This window comes from Mustela nigripes, chromosome 3 (genome assembly GCF_022355385.1).
Source record: "Mustela nigripes isolate SB6536 chromosome 3, MUSNIG.SB6536, whole genome shotgun sequence".
Lineage (NCBI taxonomy): Eukaryota > Metazoa > Chordata > Mammalia > Carnivora > Mustelidae > Mustela > Mustela nigripes.
The window spans coordinates 46,913,254-46,927,579 of NC_081559.1; the positions used below are offsets into that span (position 1 = coordinate 46,913,254).

The 14,326-nt window shown below is 54.1% G+C and overlaps 1 protein-coding gene across 1 annotated transcript in view; it reads right to left on the minus strand.

Moving 5' to 3' along the window:
• LOC132012955 (contactin-associated protein-like 4) overlaps positions 1-14,326 on the minus strand; it is a 140,750-nt gene that overhangs the window by 48,711 nt on the left and 77,713 nt on the right. The window contains exons 9-14 of the mRNA XM_059392746.1: positions 12,900-13,049; positions 11,211-11,382; positions 7,994-8,100; positions 6,935-7,054; positions 2,403-2,600; positions 288-444 (exon numbers count right to left, since the gene is read on the minus strand). Of these exons, the coding sequence (XP_059248729.1) occupies positions 288-444; positions 2,403-2,600; positions 6,935-7,054; positions 7,994-8,100; positions 11,211-11,382; positions 12,900-13,049 (904 nt within the window). The remainder of the gene's footprint in view (positions 1-287; positions 445-2,402; positions 2,601-6,934; positions 7,055-7,993; positions 8,101-11,210; positions 11,383-12,899; positions 13,050-14,326) is intronic.

A 14,326-nucleotide genomic window follows, 5' to 3' on the forward strand; every position in this document is an offset into this window, starting at 1 on the left:
GTTATCGGTGATCTGCTCTTGTTGGGAGGGAGCCTGTCCCTGCCCCAGATGAAGGCATTAGAAGTAAGAAACAGGAAGTGAAGAAAAGAAAGCAAACCAGCAAATCATTGATCTTAATCATTCAGATGAACAGTATCATATTTTATCACCATAGATGTTTTTTTACCCTCTCAGGTGTGATTTCCTCCCCCTGACCCCTGGCCTGGCTTGTGTAGCATCTCCCCGAACATACACATTCTGAGCAACAGGAAAGCCCGTCTTGTGGACGGAAATCACATGCAATTCACCATTCGTCCTGGTCTGCGTCGCAGTTGCAGAGATGTTGGGAGTCAACGCAGTTCCCCGCTAGTCCACAAGCACACGTCTGGGCCTCAGGCATGGAGCCTGCCCAGTAAGTGCGTGTCCCGTGGGTGCTTCCAACCCACCAACTCAGAGGTGTTCCATCTGAAAGACAGGTTTGAGAAAGTGACTGCTGCTTGGCCCCCGAGCCCTGCCTCCCTGAGACAACTCCCTTCCCTCCAAGATCATTACTAAGAAACCGGCAGCCAAGAACAAGTCTGCTCCAGAAAAGAACCTGTTCTTAGTGCTGTAACAGGATGGTGTTGCTGGGACAATTCTAAGCCAGCTCGGGTTTGTCCGACGACATCAGACTGATTGCACTGAAAATAAACAGAAGTACCCAAGTCTCTCCATCATGGCATTAATAAGTTTTAATCAGCCAAATTACATGATTTCTTTGAGAACTAGATTAAAAGGTGAGCTGTCCTGAGGGCTAAAACACTGGCAGCTACACTAGAAGTGACACCTGCTGCGGACCCGAATTCCTGTTGGATGGAAACAACCCGGCACAGACGGGTGGGTGTCCAGAAGTGGGCTCCTTCTCTCTCCTTTCCCCTCCAAGGCTCAGGCTGTGGACTCCCCTCTGAGTCCGGGCTGTGGGCTCCTGTGGGCACTGTGTGGGGCCAGTCCCTGCTGAGGCTTGTCTGCATCACTGTGCTGAACAGCCAGTCACACCTCCACGGGTGAACCCTCTTCCCTGGGGCGGAGCACATCTTCTGTTCTGAAAGCCTAAGCAGAGGCGCCCCCACGGGACCAGAGCCCACGGCCACCATATTACAACTCGGGCCACCGGAGAAGACGGACCACATCTCCATGAACCCCAGCAGCCCCAATCCCCGGGAGGGAGTGATGAGTGAGGGTGCCCTGGGAGGCGCACCCACGGGGCTGGTGGAAAGTGGTGCTGTGTGGACGTTCCTCCATGCTGGTGAGTGGCTGCATGGCCACCAAGAAACTCTGAGCACCCAGGGTGTAGCAGTGCCATGGTCCGTCCCGCTCCCTGACAGATTTGGATCTCTCCACCTGGGACAGACAGCCGCTCCCAAGAAAATATGTGGCCGCTACCACCTCCCTGTGTGGCCAGAACAGAGATGTGCAAGAAGGCATCTAAGATGAATTACTTCCAAATTAAGCTGATAGCTCATTGCTAGGAGGCTAATGGCACTTAAAATATTTAATAGATATTTGGATAACACTTTTAAAATTTTAATTATTTCACCATTGTGCTTTCAAACCAAGGAGAAATGACATCACCGGGCTGCGACTTCTAAGTGTGTTTTCTATATCCCTTCTCTCTCCCACCAACAGTGACTCTCCAAAGGTTGTCAGAACACCAAGGGCCTCTGGTTGCATTTTCAAATTGGTAAGTACTATGGAGACTGGGGGAGGTAGAGGGTTCTGCCTGGGAGAGCCCGGCCCTTCAGCAGGAGCCCTTGGTCATCCTTCCCTTCAACCAGCAACTGCTCTTTCTCAGGAGAACTAGCTTTAATCTGAGGCTATATACACTTTCCTACCATTTTCCTCATGGATGAAAAGAGGATTGATTTGCAAAATTCAAATATGAGCTTGTGTCATAAATGCTGTGTGGTCTCCACTCCCTGCATCCAAACTGGGAAACTGGGAGCTGAGGAGCCAGTGTGGAGTTTGGTCCTGGGACCCTGAAGGTGGTGTGCAGAGGGCCTGAGAGTATCCCAAGTAGGAACATGCATGGTGGAAGCCATGTCCGGGAAGACATATGCCTTCATAAAGAGTGAAGCAGTAGATGGTTTGAAAAATCAAGGCCAGAGCAGGAGAAGAGCAGTGAGGACCAGGAAGACACAAGAAACAGCGCCTCAGTGAGGTAATCAGAAGGAAGGAAGGCACAGCCCAACGCAGCATTGAGAAGCAGTCTGGGTATGAGGGAGAAAGGGAAGCATCTTCCCCTGGATCAAGCCAGACCTGCACTCCATGCTGCTTCCACCTATGCCTCAGCAAGGGAGGTGGGGCTGTCAGGGGCTGGCAGGGGCCAGCAGGGGCTGGCAGGGGCTGGCAGAGGCTGCTGACCTGTGCACATTGTGGGCACCTACCTTGTGGGTCCCGGAGCCGAGACCTCCTGCAGTGGAACTCCAGCATCTGCTGGCAGTGCCTGGCACTGGCGATGATGGCCCGCAGCTGCTCCAGGCTGGCCTCGTACTGGAACACTGCCCAGTGGGGGTTGTTCTGGTCTGCGCCCTTGACCCTGGTGAGGGCTGAGCTGTTGTGCTGCACGACGGTCCACGGGACGTCTCACGGGTGGAGCAAGAGAGAAAGGAGAGGAGCATCACTGAGCGGGACACTCAGCACTGCCAGTGGCCTTCTAGTGGGCCAATGCAGAGGCAACACAAATGGGACTCTGACCCTTAAATCATGGGAGAGAGTGGTCTTCCTGTGATGATGTGTGTCAGTTATGTCTGAGCTGATCCTGTAGTGAAAGTGGGTGTTTCTGGATTTTTAGCCAGACAACATTCATGGGAGAGAAAAGACGTATAACTGCGTTATTAAATTTCTCTAATAATTTAAAGTAATGCAAGGCAAACAATGGCTTTTCTACTAGAACAATACTCTTTTCTTCGCTGGAGAATGAGCCCGACATCATCAGCAGCCCGTGCTCCTCTCATGTGCTCTGACCTGAGGGCTCTCTGCAGGTCACTGGGGCGTCACACACCTGCTCCATTCAGACTTGAGAGGAATGCAGAAGTGGCATTCCTGGATCCACACCTGACCCTGCTCTGTAGGACGAGATGCCCTGGCCTTGACAGTGCCATGAGCCCTGGCCACTTCTGTCTACCTGGGACACCTCTGTTTTCCTGGGACACATCTGCCTAACTGGGGCACCTCTGTCTACCTGGGACACCTCAGTCTACCTGGGACACCTCGGTCTACCTGGGACACCTCTGTCTACCTGGGTCACATCTGTCTACCTGGGGCACCTCTGTCTACCTGGGATGCCTCTGTCTTCCGGGGATACCTCTGTCTTCCTGGGGGCACGTCTGTCTACCTGGGGCACCTCTGTCTACCAGGCCCAGTGGCTGGAATATGAATCTTGCATGCTGAATACTGGTGTCCAAGGGGACATCGATTCTTCTAATTCCATTGCTGGGACTCTCTCTGTGTGGTTCAGTCACTCAGCATCATCTCTGAGAAGGAATTGGTTAAATTGTCCCTTTTTTGTTGGTATGTGTCCAATTAAGAGGCCTGAAAAGCAGCCATATGGACCCGGTTCTGTTGGTTTGCTACTTTGTGTGGCCCCTGTCGATCCTGTGTGTCTGGAATTCCTGCCCGAGCTACATCCACGGCCCGTGGCTGTCAGTGTGCATCAGACGAGGACTTCAGGCCATGGAACAGCTTGACCAGGGAGTCCTGTGTGAGCTTCCTGCTGTGTGGACTGTGGGGGCACATCCCAGAGTTGGAGCGGCTCATTTCTTCAGGACTTTTGCTGCTCTGAAGTTGCAGGAGCCCAGGAGTGAGTGGGCTGGGGGTGTGGGTCACCTGCCATGGGCCTCCACGTTCTCGTGGGGATGGACCTGGGGTCGCTGGGGATGGGTCACACTGGAGTCCACATGTGACGGTGGATCCTGAAGCCTGTGTGACGTGGAATTGTGGGCTGCCCTCTGGACACGGCTGGGGAACAGAGGGGCACATTGGTTCCATGCAGGGCTGGATTCATCTGGACTGAAACCCAACACTCACTCTACCATGAGACGCTCCAGTTTCTGACTCGAATGCTTCCTCTGACCTGATGACACATCAGAGCACAGATGGCAGAGTTCACACAGCAGGTGAATCCAAACCAAACCAGATTGGAGCACGGCACAGCTGCTGGGCAGGGCCTGCATCCCCAGGAGGAAACTGAGAAACATAGATGTTTCCAGCATGGAAATGGGCCTCAGAGACCCGAGGGCATCACGTGGTCCTCATAGGTACCGAGAAGACATCCCATCTGCACTGAACGTCCTCACGGATGGGAGGCAGTGGCCCATGCCTCTTTTGTGGTGATGAGCCAGCGGTGCCCAGGAGATGAGGAGCCCATGGCCTGTGGCCCCCACCCGTGTTCTGTCCTGGGTGGGTCACACAGGCCTCCGTCACTCACCAGGTGTGTTGGAGACATGTTCCTCTGTTGACACTGCTGGGCACACATGCTGGGGGAACGGGGGGCTTCTGCTCCCACCCTGGCTGCCCTCCAGCTGCTGCCTGTGAGGAGCCCCAGGGATGCAGCTTCCCTCTGCTGTCTTCCTGGTCCTTCTTCCCAAATAGCCCGATTCCCATTACGATTTTGGCAGATTTTGTGAGCATCACAAACACGTCAGTTTTCTTTCCCTTGAATGAAACATGAGCCTTTGGCCCCTGACCCTGTTTTCAGGGATGAGGGACATGGTAACATTGCTGCCCCTGGGAAGGCAGACACCCAGAGCCCAGGAGAGGGGGTCCCGGTGCAGCATCTCCCGAGACCACTCCCAGGGCTTTCAAGGCTCCACCCGCCCCAAGGATGACCCTGGACGTCCTCAGAGCCATAACGACTCTCAGCCCTAACATGGACTTCAGGTCCCCGTCTCCTGCTGCACTGTTCCCAGCACAGAGGGGATACATGACTCCCAGGACCAAGGAGGTGGGGGTAGGTCTGTGGCCCTGCCTCAGTGCCACTCTGAGTCTCAAGCACACACATACACACACCTGCACACACATTACATGCACGCCCACACACATGCCTGCACACATATGACATACATACACACACCTGCACACACACACACACATGCCTGCACACACACATGAGGATGCATCCCCACTCTCCTGGGGTTGAAGCCCTGTCGTCAGTCACACACCATTGTGTCACCCACAGTCTGGTGTTGGGCCCCCCAGGAGCATGTGCTGGGCTGACGAGCTGGGACCAGGCCTCCCCCCGAGGCAGCATGCTGTCACCCACCAAGAACGGCTCCTGGCACAGGGTGCGTGGTCTGCCCAGAATGCTAAGGGCAGCAGGGACTGTGTGGCCACGCACCGCCTCAGGCAGCAGACATCCAGAGGAGATGTTTGCCCCAGGCACTAGGGGTCCCCAGACACTGGCCTCAGACTAGCCCTTAGTGTTTGCCGGGCTGAGCGGTCTGTCAGGCACGGACCTGTGTTAGCACAGGCCCTGACAGTCTGGGCAGCTGTGGGAGGGCTTTTGTCCCGCCTGCACACGTGCTGCATCCCAGACGCTCCACACCCTCTGGAGGGAGACCTGCCTGGTTCACATTTGAGCAAGTCTTTGCTTAAAGGCAGCAATAGCCAGATTTTGTCTTGAGAATTGAAGAGCCAGAAAATCAAAAATTTCATGGGCATGGTTTTAAACTATTCAAATATCATAAAAAAAAAAATCTATCCAGATATGGTTCTCTTCTCAGGGAATTTGCAACAGGGTGTGCTGTCTTCACCCACTGTTGAAACCCAGCATGAAGCCTGAAGGCTTCCAGCATCTGGGGCGATTCACTGATACCCAGAGCCCAGAGCCTGAGGGAGGGGGTGGGGGACCGTGTCCTCCTGCAGAGCCAGTGGTGTCGTGGGAATGCGGGCTGGCCTCACACGGCCCCTCCCCTCCCGTGTCCATGTTTCCCTCATCCAGACACCAGCTTTTGCGCTGGGACCGCCGCTCAGCTGGACCTCATCTGTGGAAACCTCATTTCCAAACCCAGTCCCATTTGCAGGTTCCGGGGGGACGTGAAATCTTGGGGGACAGTGTCCAGCCTTGTGCACAGAATCTGGATTAACTGAAACTTAACAAGGTAGAACATTTAAAGAGGAGGCAGTCCCGTCTAGAGACGGAAGCTAATGTCCCACTGGAAGGCAGAGATGGCAGTGTGGAAGGTGTCCCTTCTGGGGCGTGAGGGCCTCACGGTGGTGTGGGCCGAGGGGCGGAGGCGTGGACTCCAGTGTGGACGAGACACGGGGCTGTGGCCGCAGTCAGAGAAACAGACGCAGCCATTAGAGAGCTAGGCCGCCCGTGTCTGAGAGGAAACCAAGAACTCAACAGCACACGCTGCCTGTCCACATGGACTCAGAGGCCGTCACCTGTCCTGTGGAAACCCTCACAACTTTTACGGCAATATAGTGACAAGGCAGAGTCAGGGGGCTCAGCTCAGCATCCCACACTTGATTCTGGGTCAGGTCATGATCTCAGGGTCGGGGACTGCACCTTGCAGTGGGCTCTGTGCTTGGTGGGGTGGGGGGTCCTGCTGCAGATTCTCTCCTCCCCAACACTTATGCCCTCTGTCTCTCTATAATAAGTAAAATCTTTAAGAAAAAACAAGTGAAAATGCTTTTGACTTGCACATCCATTAGTTCAATCAGATAAGTCTCGAAAAATCTTTTGTTTTAGGATTTAATAGACAAAATTATATTATTAAATGTTCCACAGAATACATGCCTGATAATGACATAATAATGAATTTTTACTTCTGAGCTATTTTTTAAAGATTTATATCAAATACTTTTGTTGAATAACTACTCTTACAAGGGCACCCTAATAAAGCTGCTAACCAGGTACAGATCTACTTACCGGCTGTGCTTTCATGTTTAATAGGAGTTGAAATTGCTGACTCACCTGTCATGTTGCAGAACACAGGGAAGGGCTGCAGGGGTCCACTGCCGTCCGGGTCCACGTAGTATCTCCCCAAGGACTCGCCCCTGTGCTTGTAAGCCTCGCAGGACTGCTCGTAGAGGGCTGGGGAGAACTACCAGTCAGTCACCGGAAATGGGGTGGAGGGAGAGTCCTACATTTCCAAGGAGGAGGTGAGGGAAACCCCACGTTCGGCCCCATAGCAAACAGTCACCCCCTGGGAGGAAACGTGACCAAATCTGAAAATGCAGAATGATTGTTGAAAGGCATGTGTGTGATAGGTAATGAAGGAAGGAGAAGAAAAGTGTGCAGCAATCAGACCTGTACTGCTGGTGAGCCCCTACAGGCAAATACGATTTCCTGGCCCAGTGCAGAATTTGATGCACTGTCCCATCACCAGGAACCAGACCCCGAGTGTCTGCCTGGATGTCACCTGTTGGCAGACGTTACTAGAACACGTGAACCTTTGTTCTTTGTGAATGTGTCCCCACGCCTCTCCCCTCCCACACTGATTAAGAGCAGGGGGTGACTGAGCGAGTCAGATTCCCTCTGGCCGTGTCTCAGAGCGACCTCACCAGCGGGTGACTGGGGACCTGCCAGCGTTCCCTCTGCTGGGGAGAACAATGGTGACACCCACTCAGGGGGGTCTGGCGGCTCACTTATCACCTGAGGACGGACAGTTACTTGTAAGAGTCGAACTAGAAACATCAGTCCATTGAAGCACAGCCACCAGGCACCTGCCGTGTCGGTGGGGGATGGATGAGAGGAGATAGGGCCATGGGGGCTCCTCCTCCCGTTGGGCACTGGACTCTGGTTCCAGAACCTTCTCTCCCCTCCCCCATGGGCAACTCAGAGACAGCATGTGAAGGTGGGATACCTGGAGCCCTTCTTGATCTTTGTCTCCCCCTCACCCCGTGTCTTTGTGAGACTGGGTCCTGGCCCCACCTACGCCCCGAGGATCAGACCCTGGACTTTCAGTGGGTCACATTCCTAAAACCCAGGCCCCGTTGTGAGAGGAGGGGTGGGGGCGGGGAGAGCACTCACGCTGGCGGCATGTGGCGCCCGTGTAGCCCGTGCCGGAGCAGTTGCAGTGGAAGGCCGTCCAGGTCTGGGAGCATCTGCCGCCATGCTCACAGCGGTTGGGCAAACACCTGGGAGGAGAGGAGGGCTCCGTGGGACCCCTGGTCTTCGGGAGACATGGTCCTGCTAGTCGACATGCGGGAACATAGAGGAGTGGACAGCGGCCACCCCCAGCCCATGATGACCAAGCGACCAGACCCGGGCTGATGAACCTTGACTCATCGGACTGACACGTGTGCTCCCCTATCCACTGGAGAAGCCCGCTTCCTGCCACAGTAGCAACACGTGGGTGCTGCGTGTGGCTGGGGACCGAAGTCGCTTGCAGAAGCCAACGGTGACACTGTGTCGTGACGGACTGTGGCCACATGGAGCATTTTGAGAGAAAGAATGGAAAACAAGGAGAGACTAGGGAGGGGCCACCCGCTCACAGGGCTTCTGTCTCAGCTCACCTACTTCTCCGAATAACCATAGCAGAAAACCCTCCTGACCTCAGATTACTCAAAGACTTTCATTTTCTTCAAGTTTTGTTTATTTAAGTAATCTCTGCACCCAGTGTGGGGCTAAAACTCATGACCCCGAGATCAGAAGTCATAGGCTCCACCGGCAGAGCCAGCCAGGAGCCCCTCAAGGACTTTATAAGTAAGATATCAAAGGCAAGATCCATAAAAAAGAAAAGAAAGGGTACATTTGACTTTGTGTAAAGCAAGAGCTTGTGTTCTTCAAAAGATGTTGTTCAGAGAGTAAGAAGACAAAGCTGAGAAAGAGCCTTTATCTGATAAAGGACTCTCAAAACTCAATAAGGAAACAAACACACCCTAAAAAGCATGCAGAGGACTCGAGGAGACGATTCTGCAGGTTAGATGCAGCGAGGCGTCAGACCCAGACCACGGAGAGGCATCCACGTGCCTCTTCTCAGGCTGTGCATGGAAGAGTGACCTGAGTGAGTGGTGGCGGGGACCTGCAGGGACCGGGGTCCCCCTTGTGCTGCTGGGGGGCTGGACGCTGCACCATCACCCTGGGCAAGGGGCTTCACACTCCCAAACCTGGGTCTGTCCTGAACCCTGTCCGGCCAGTCCCCTCAAGGACAGTGGAAGTGGACCTCAGATGGACTGGTGTCTGAGCCTCTCCTGAGCCTCACAGCAACTTCATGGTCACAGTCTGACATTGGACGGAACCCATATGTCCCTCAAGCTGGAAGTGAAGGCAGACTGTCCTTCCAGGTCAGCAGGGACCAGCGACCAATAAGAAATGCATTCACGCACACGGGAACAGACATGTGCAACAGACAGCTTCACACACATGAGTGCCCAGCTCTTCCCAGTCGGAGTACAGACAGGGATACAAGAGACACTGTCAAAGCTGAAGGGTACCAAAGCAGAGCGCCATCCAGGGGCACCGCGTGTAAGGGTGCAGTCATCCTGTGACTTTTGTATCCTCTCTGCAGCCTTAGACGAAGTTCTAGTTTAAGCCCTGACCGCAACCCGATCTTTCTGTAAACTGGCATATGTGACAAAGAACCTTTATATGTCAGATGACATGTTTCTGTGTTTGTGTTAAAAACCTGCTCTTACTATAAGCGTTTTATGCACAAACTGGTCCCCGTTGATTGCTTGTTAAAAGCTGCATGTTAGAGAAATTTCCCAAGAGCCGAGGTAGCAGCGGACAGGGACGCCGGAACCATGTTCAGTCGCCCCAGGCCCCCTTTCTGTTGGCAGCTATACCCCCCAGTGGCCCATCCGCCAAGTATGGATCTGGGGGTGTGCGAGCCCACAGGCCAGGTGCCCTGGGTGCCTGTGCCCTACACCGGATGCGGCATTTCACTGAAGGCCTGTTAACCCAGCAGTGAGGCTGCTGGTGTACTGGCCACCGTCCCCCTTTGCCAGAGAAGGGTCATTCCCCCACCATGAGTGGAATGAGCATGTGGGGAAAGCACGTCTGAGAGAGTGAGTCACTCACTGGTGGGGACGTGTGTTGCTGTTATTATTATTATTATTTTTTTAAAGATTATTATTTATTTATTTGACAGACAGAGATCACCAGTAGGCAGAGAGGCAGGCAGAGAGAGAGAGGAGGAAGCAGACCCCTGCTGAGCAGAAAGGCCGATGTGGGGCTCGATCCCAGGATCCTGGGATCATGACCTGAGCCGAAGGCAGAGGCTTTAACCCACTGAGCCACCCAGGTGCCCCTGCTGTTATTATTTTAAGATTTTTCTATTTATTTTAGAGAGGAGGATTGGGGGCAAAGGGAGAGAGACAATCTCCAGCAGGTTCCCCGCTGAGTGAAGCTCCTGAGGCCATAACCTGAGCTGAAACCAAGAGTTGGACTGAGCTGCCCGGGCGCCCCTGTGTCCTGCAGGTGACAATGACTTTTGTGACGCTCCCACTGAACTCTGATCATTATACAACAAAGACTGAAACGGGACTAAGCTGCGAAGAGACAGAATAGGTGCACGTGAATTCAGACAGAGTTGCTCATGCAAGGGAAGAAGGGGTTTCTCAGCCTGTAGCATTTATCCAAAAATATGTCAGCATTTTCAGGACGAAAACGCTGGCCGGCCTGTCTCCCCAAATCCCCCCCGTGTTAGAGTCTGGCTTTCCCGCCTCCGTGACAGCGACCTTCTTCCTCCCTTGCCTACTTCCTGCATTTTCCTTGTTTCTCCTCCCCAGACACACCTCTGAGGTCACCCCTGGTCCTCAGGGGGCTGCTCCTCCCTTCCTGGGTCCCAACAACCTGTCCCCGTGGCAGGCCTGTCCCTGCAGCCCCTGCGGACCTGGGGCAGTTTGGCTCCCCCCGCCCCTGGACACCCCACCCTGACCACAGCAGGATTCTGGTCTCCTGCACCTGACGATCATGATTCCTGCTGTCCAGGAACATGCTATGGACCCTCTCGCCGTGGACATCGCCACGGTGTCTACACGGCGTGCTCTGGATGAAGACGCTTGTGAACACCGGAGAATAGCCGCCGAGAGAAAGCTCCTTCCTCCCAAATCCCATCGTGCCGAGGAAGGGGTTGTACACAGTTACAAACACAGTCTTCTCGCTTTGCTGGACTCCCCGTGAGCAGCGAGGGAAAGGGGTACGAGGGGGATACCAGGACCCGGAGGCAGAGGATGCGCACCCACCTGTGGGCGCCTGTGATCAGCCATCACAGGCCCAAGCACAGGGCGTGCGAGTCGCTCACCTGTCTCGGATGCCGCAGGAGTCTATGTCCAGGCTGCTGAAGTTCCCCAGCACGCCCCGCTGCACGGAGATCAGGTCCACCTCCTGGGCGTTAATGGAGATGAGCCTCAGACAGCCCTGGAATCCGGCCAGTGAGGCCTCACAGTCAGACCCGGAGCCAGAAGAAAGGCACCCTGATGGCTCAGAGGTGGGAATACAGAGAGGGGCGGGGTCAGCACCAGCCGTCCCGTCCGGGAGGAGGGCGGCTTGTCCCTGTCTCGGGCTTCTGGCGTGGGGATCCCCTTGTACTTGTGCTCACTTGGGGACAGAGATTCTAGGTTGGCAAGGGTGGGTGACACTGAAGTGGGATTTGGGTGAAAAACAGCGTCTACAGTTCAGGCTGAACTTGGAGTTGGGTCTTTCCCACAGCAGGCTAGACAGCATTAGCTCCTTCTGATGTTATGCATCATAAACAAAACAATTTAAATGCACATGGGTTTAAAATTAGAAATGAAGGAATAGATTGTGTTATTATAAGGACAAATTACCGAAATCGCAGTGTTGGAAAGATGGTCTTTGGCCGGAAGGTGATGGGGCACCTGCCCGTCTTCTGGAAGCAATGTGCAGCCCCAGGTGTGGGGCCTGTTCCAGCTGGCTTGTCCTGAAAGCCAGCCTCCACAGAGTAAGGGACATGGATTGGTTTTCTATGGCAATTGGATTTGTACAGGGCAACTTGGTCAAACATGTAATCAAAGATTAATCTTCTATAAGAACATCTTAGTATCATGAACGTCTGAGTCTGTGTGACAGCAAACGCGTCATCCAAACAATGGCCTTGAAGTCTATGCCAGGTGTGAGGAAATAGGTCTCTGGTTCTTTCCACCAGTAGGCCAGCCCCAACTGTGCACCTGCTAGGGGCACGCCTAGGGACTCTGCCCTCAAAGTGCCCAGGAAAGCTGTCTGTGCCCCCTGCCCGAGTCCTGCTCTGGGCGCTGTTCCTCGGGGACCAGTGCCCTGTGCCAGTAAGTCCTCCCAGAGGAGAGCGTGGGCCTGGGCTCCCACCCGGTCCCCCAGAGCTGCATGCCATCAGCTGAGTGGAACCACATGGGATTCCACTAGGCAGAGGGGACTGGGCATCCAGAATCGTCTAGCAGGCATAATGGGAAAATTCGGAGTTGTATGCCAGCAGCCACCCCACAAGGAAGGTTTGGTCTGAGGGAGAAGTAGACAGCAAACCCACTGGTAGAATTCTAACATGGCAAATGGTACCCTGTCCCCGTAATGGCTGGCTGGGAGCTGCCTAGGGCCAGAAGGACCAGCCTCGCTGATGCTCACCCTTGGGGCCACCCTAACCCACTGGCCTCTCCAAGCCTCACCAGGGATTCCTGTGACCCAAGAGTGCCTGGGACCAGAGGGACAGCAGGGAAAGGAAACTGGGGAGTCTCTCTGGAAGGGGGTGATCAAGACTAAGACTCTCACACATACAGCTGGAAAAGGACATTCTAATGACAAGGGTCCTAATAACTCTCACATGTTTACATAAATTATGCCTCAGCACGGTTGCTGAGGAAACAGTACAGTCCATCACACCTGCCAAGCTCTCAGGGAATCTGCCACATGTAGAAAAAAGTCACATCAGACACAGGACAGGGGCAAGGGAGGCAGAAATCAGGTGGGTGCCAGCTAGTGGGGTTGCAGCCCTGTCACTCACCTCCAAAGTGATAGGAACCATCTGCGTGGGTCTCTAGAGGCAATGCTGTGTGAACCGCCGAAACCCCAACCTGGTCCACCACCACACTCAGCTGGTTCCTCCGGGCTGTGAGGGAGACCGAATGCCACTGCCCGTCATTCAGTCCCGCACCTGGGGAATGGAGATCAGCTAGAGACCCCATGAACCACTGCTCATCACTCAGTCCCGCACCTGGGGAACGGAGATCAGCTAGAGACCTCCGTGGAACCACTGCCCATCATTTAGTAAACACCTGGGAAAAGGAGATCAACTAGAGATCCCCGTGAATCACTGCCTGTCATTCAGTCGAACACTGAGGGAAGGGAAATAAGTGAGAGACCCTTGTGAATCTCTGCCTGTCATTCAGTCCAGCACCTGGGAATAGAGTTCAGCTAGGGATCCCCATGAACCACTGCTCATCATTCAGTCCAGCACCTGGGAATAGAGGTCAGCTAGAAATCCCTGTGAGCCACTGCCCATCATTCAGTCCAGCACCTGGGAATAGAGATCAGCTAGAAATCCCTGTGAACCACTGCCCATCATTCAGTCCAGCACATGGGAATGGAGATCAGCGAAAGATCCCCGTGAATCACAAATCTCATGGTGCTTCAGAGAGTGACATAAACTTCTGAGTCCCACACGAACAGGGACCTGGAGTGGGGGTGGAGGAACCCAGTCCCTCCAGGACCCCTGCAACCCCTGGAGTGGACACCTTCCTGCCCCCTCCATGTGATTTACCCTTTGGGGGAAAAAAATGGAAGAGTACCTGTTCTCTAAATTTTGGAACAGATGGTCTCTTGGGGTTACCAGATTTCCAGTTTCTTATTGGAAGTCAAGCATCTGGATTTTGCTTTTAAAAGTCGGATGTTGTTTTTCCGCTACTCATACCCTTCACGTAAGAATCAAAGTCTCTGCGGGGGACACATCATAATGGCCAACCCCTACCCCCACCATGGCCAAGCTGTGGGAGGGGATATTTGGTCTCCAAATACCCTCTGATATGGGGTCAGAAGCTCCCTGCGTTACAGACCTGTCTGTTTCCAGGCTGCTCATGTTAAATGGAGTGCCGCATGGGGGGCTGTGACCCCGACCACCCCACCCGGCAAGATCAGGGGGCTCCCGTGGAAGGGATGCTGAGTGGAGGAGGGGCTGAGGGACTTGTCCTGGGTGGTGGTTGGTCTGGTCCCAGGGTCACATGGGGTGTTTCCAACATCACGGGCCTGCCTCTGCTGAGGCTCTGGGTAGGATGGTTGGGGTTGTGACTCTGATTCTCCCCATCAGCCGGGAGCCCCTCATCCCTAGGCCTGGCTGAGTTGGCAGCTGGACCCCATGCAGGAGCATTGGTCTCTTGGGGTTACCAGATTTCCAGTTTCTTATTGGAAGTCAAGCATCTGGATTTTGCTTTTAAA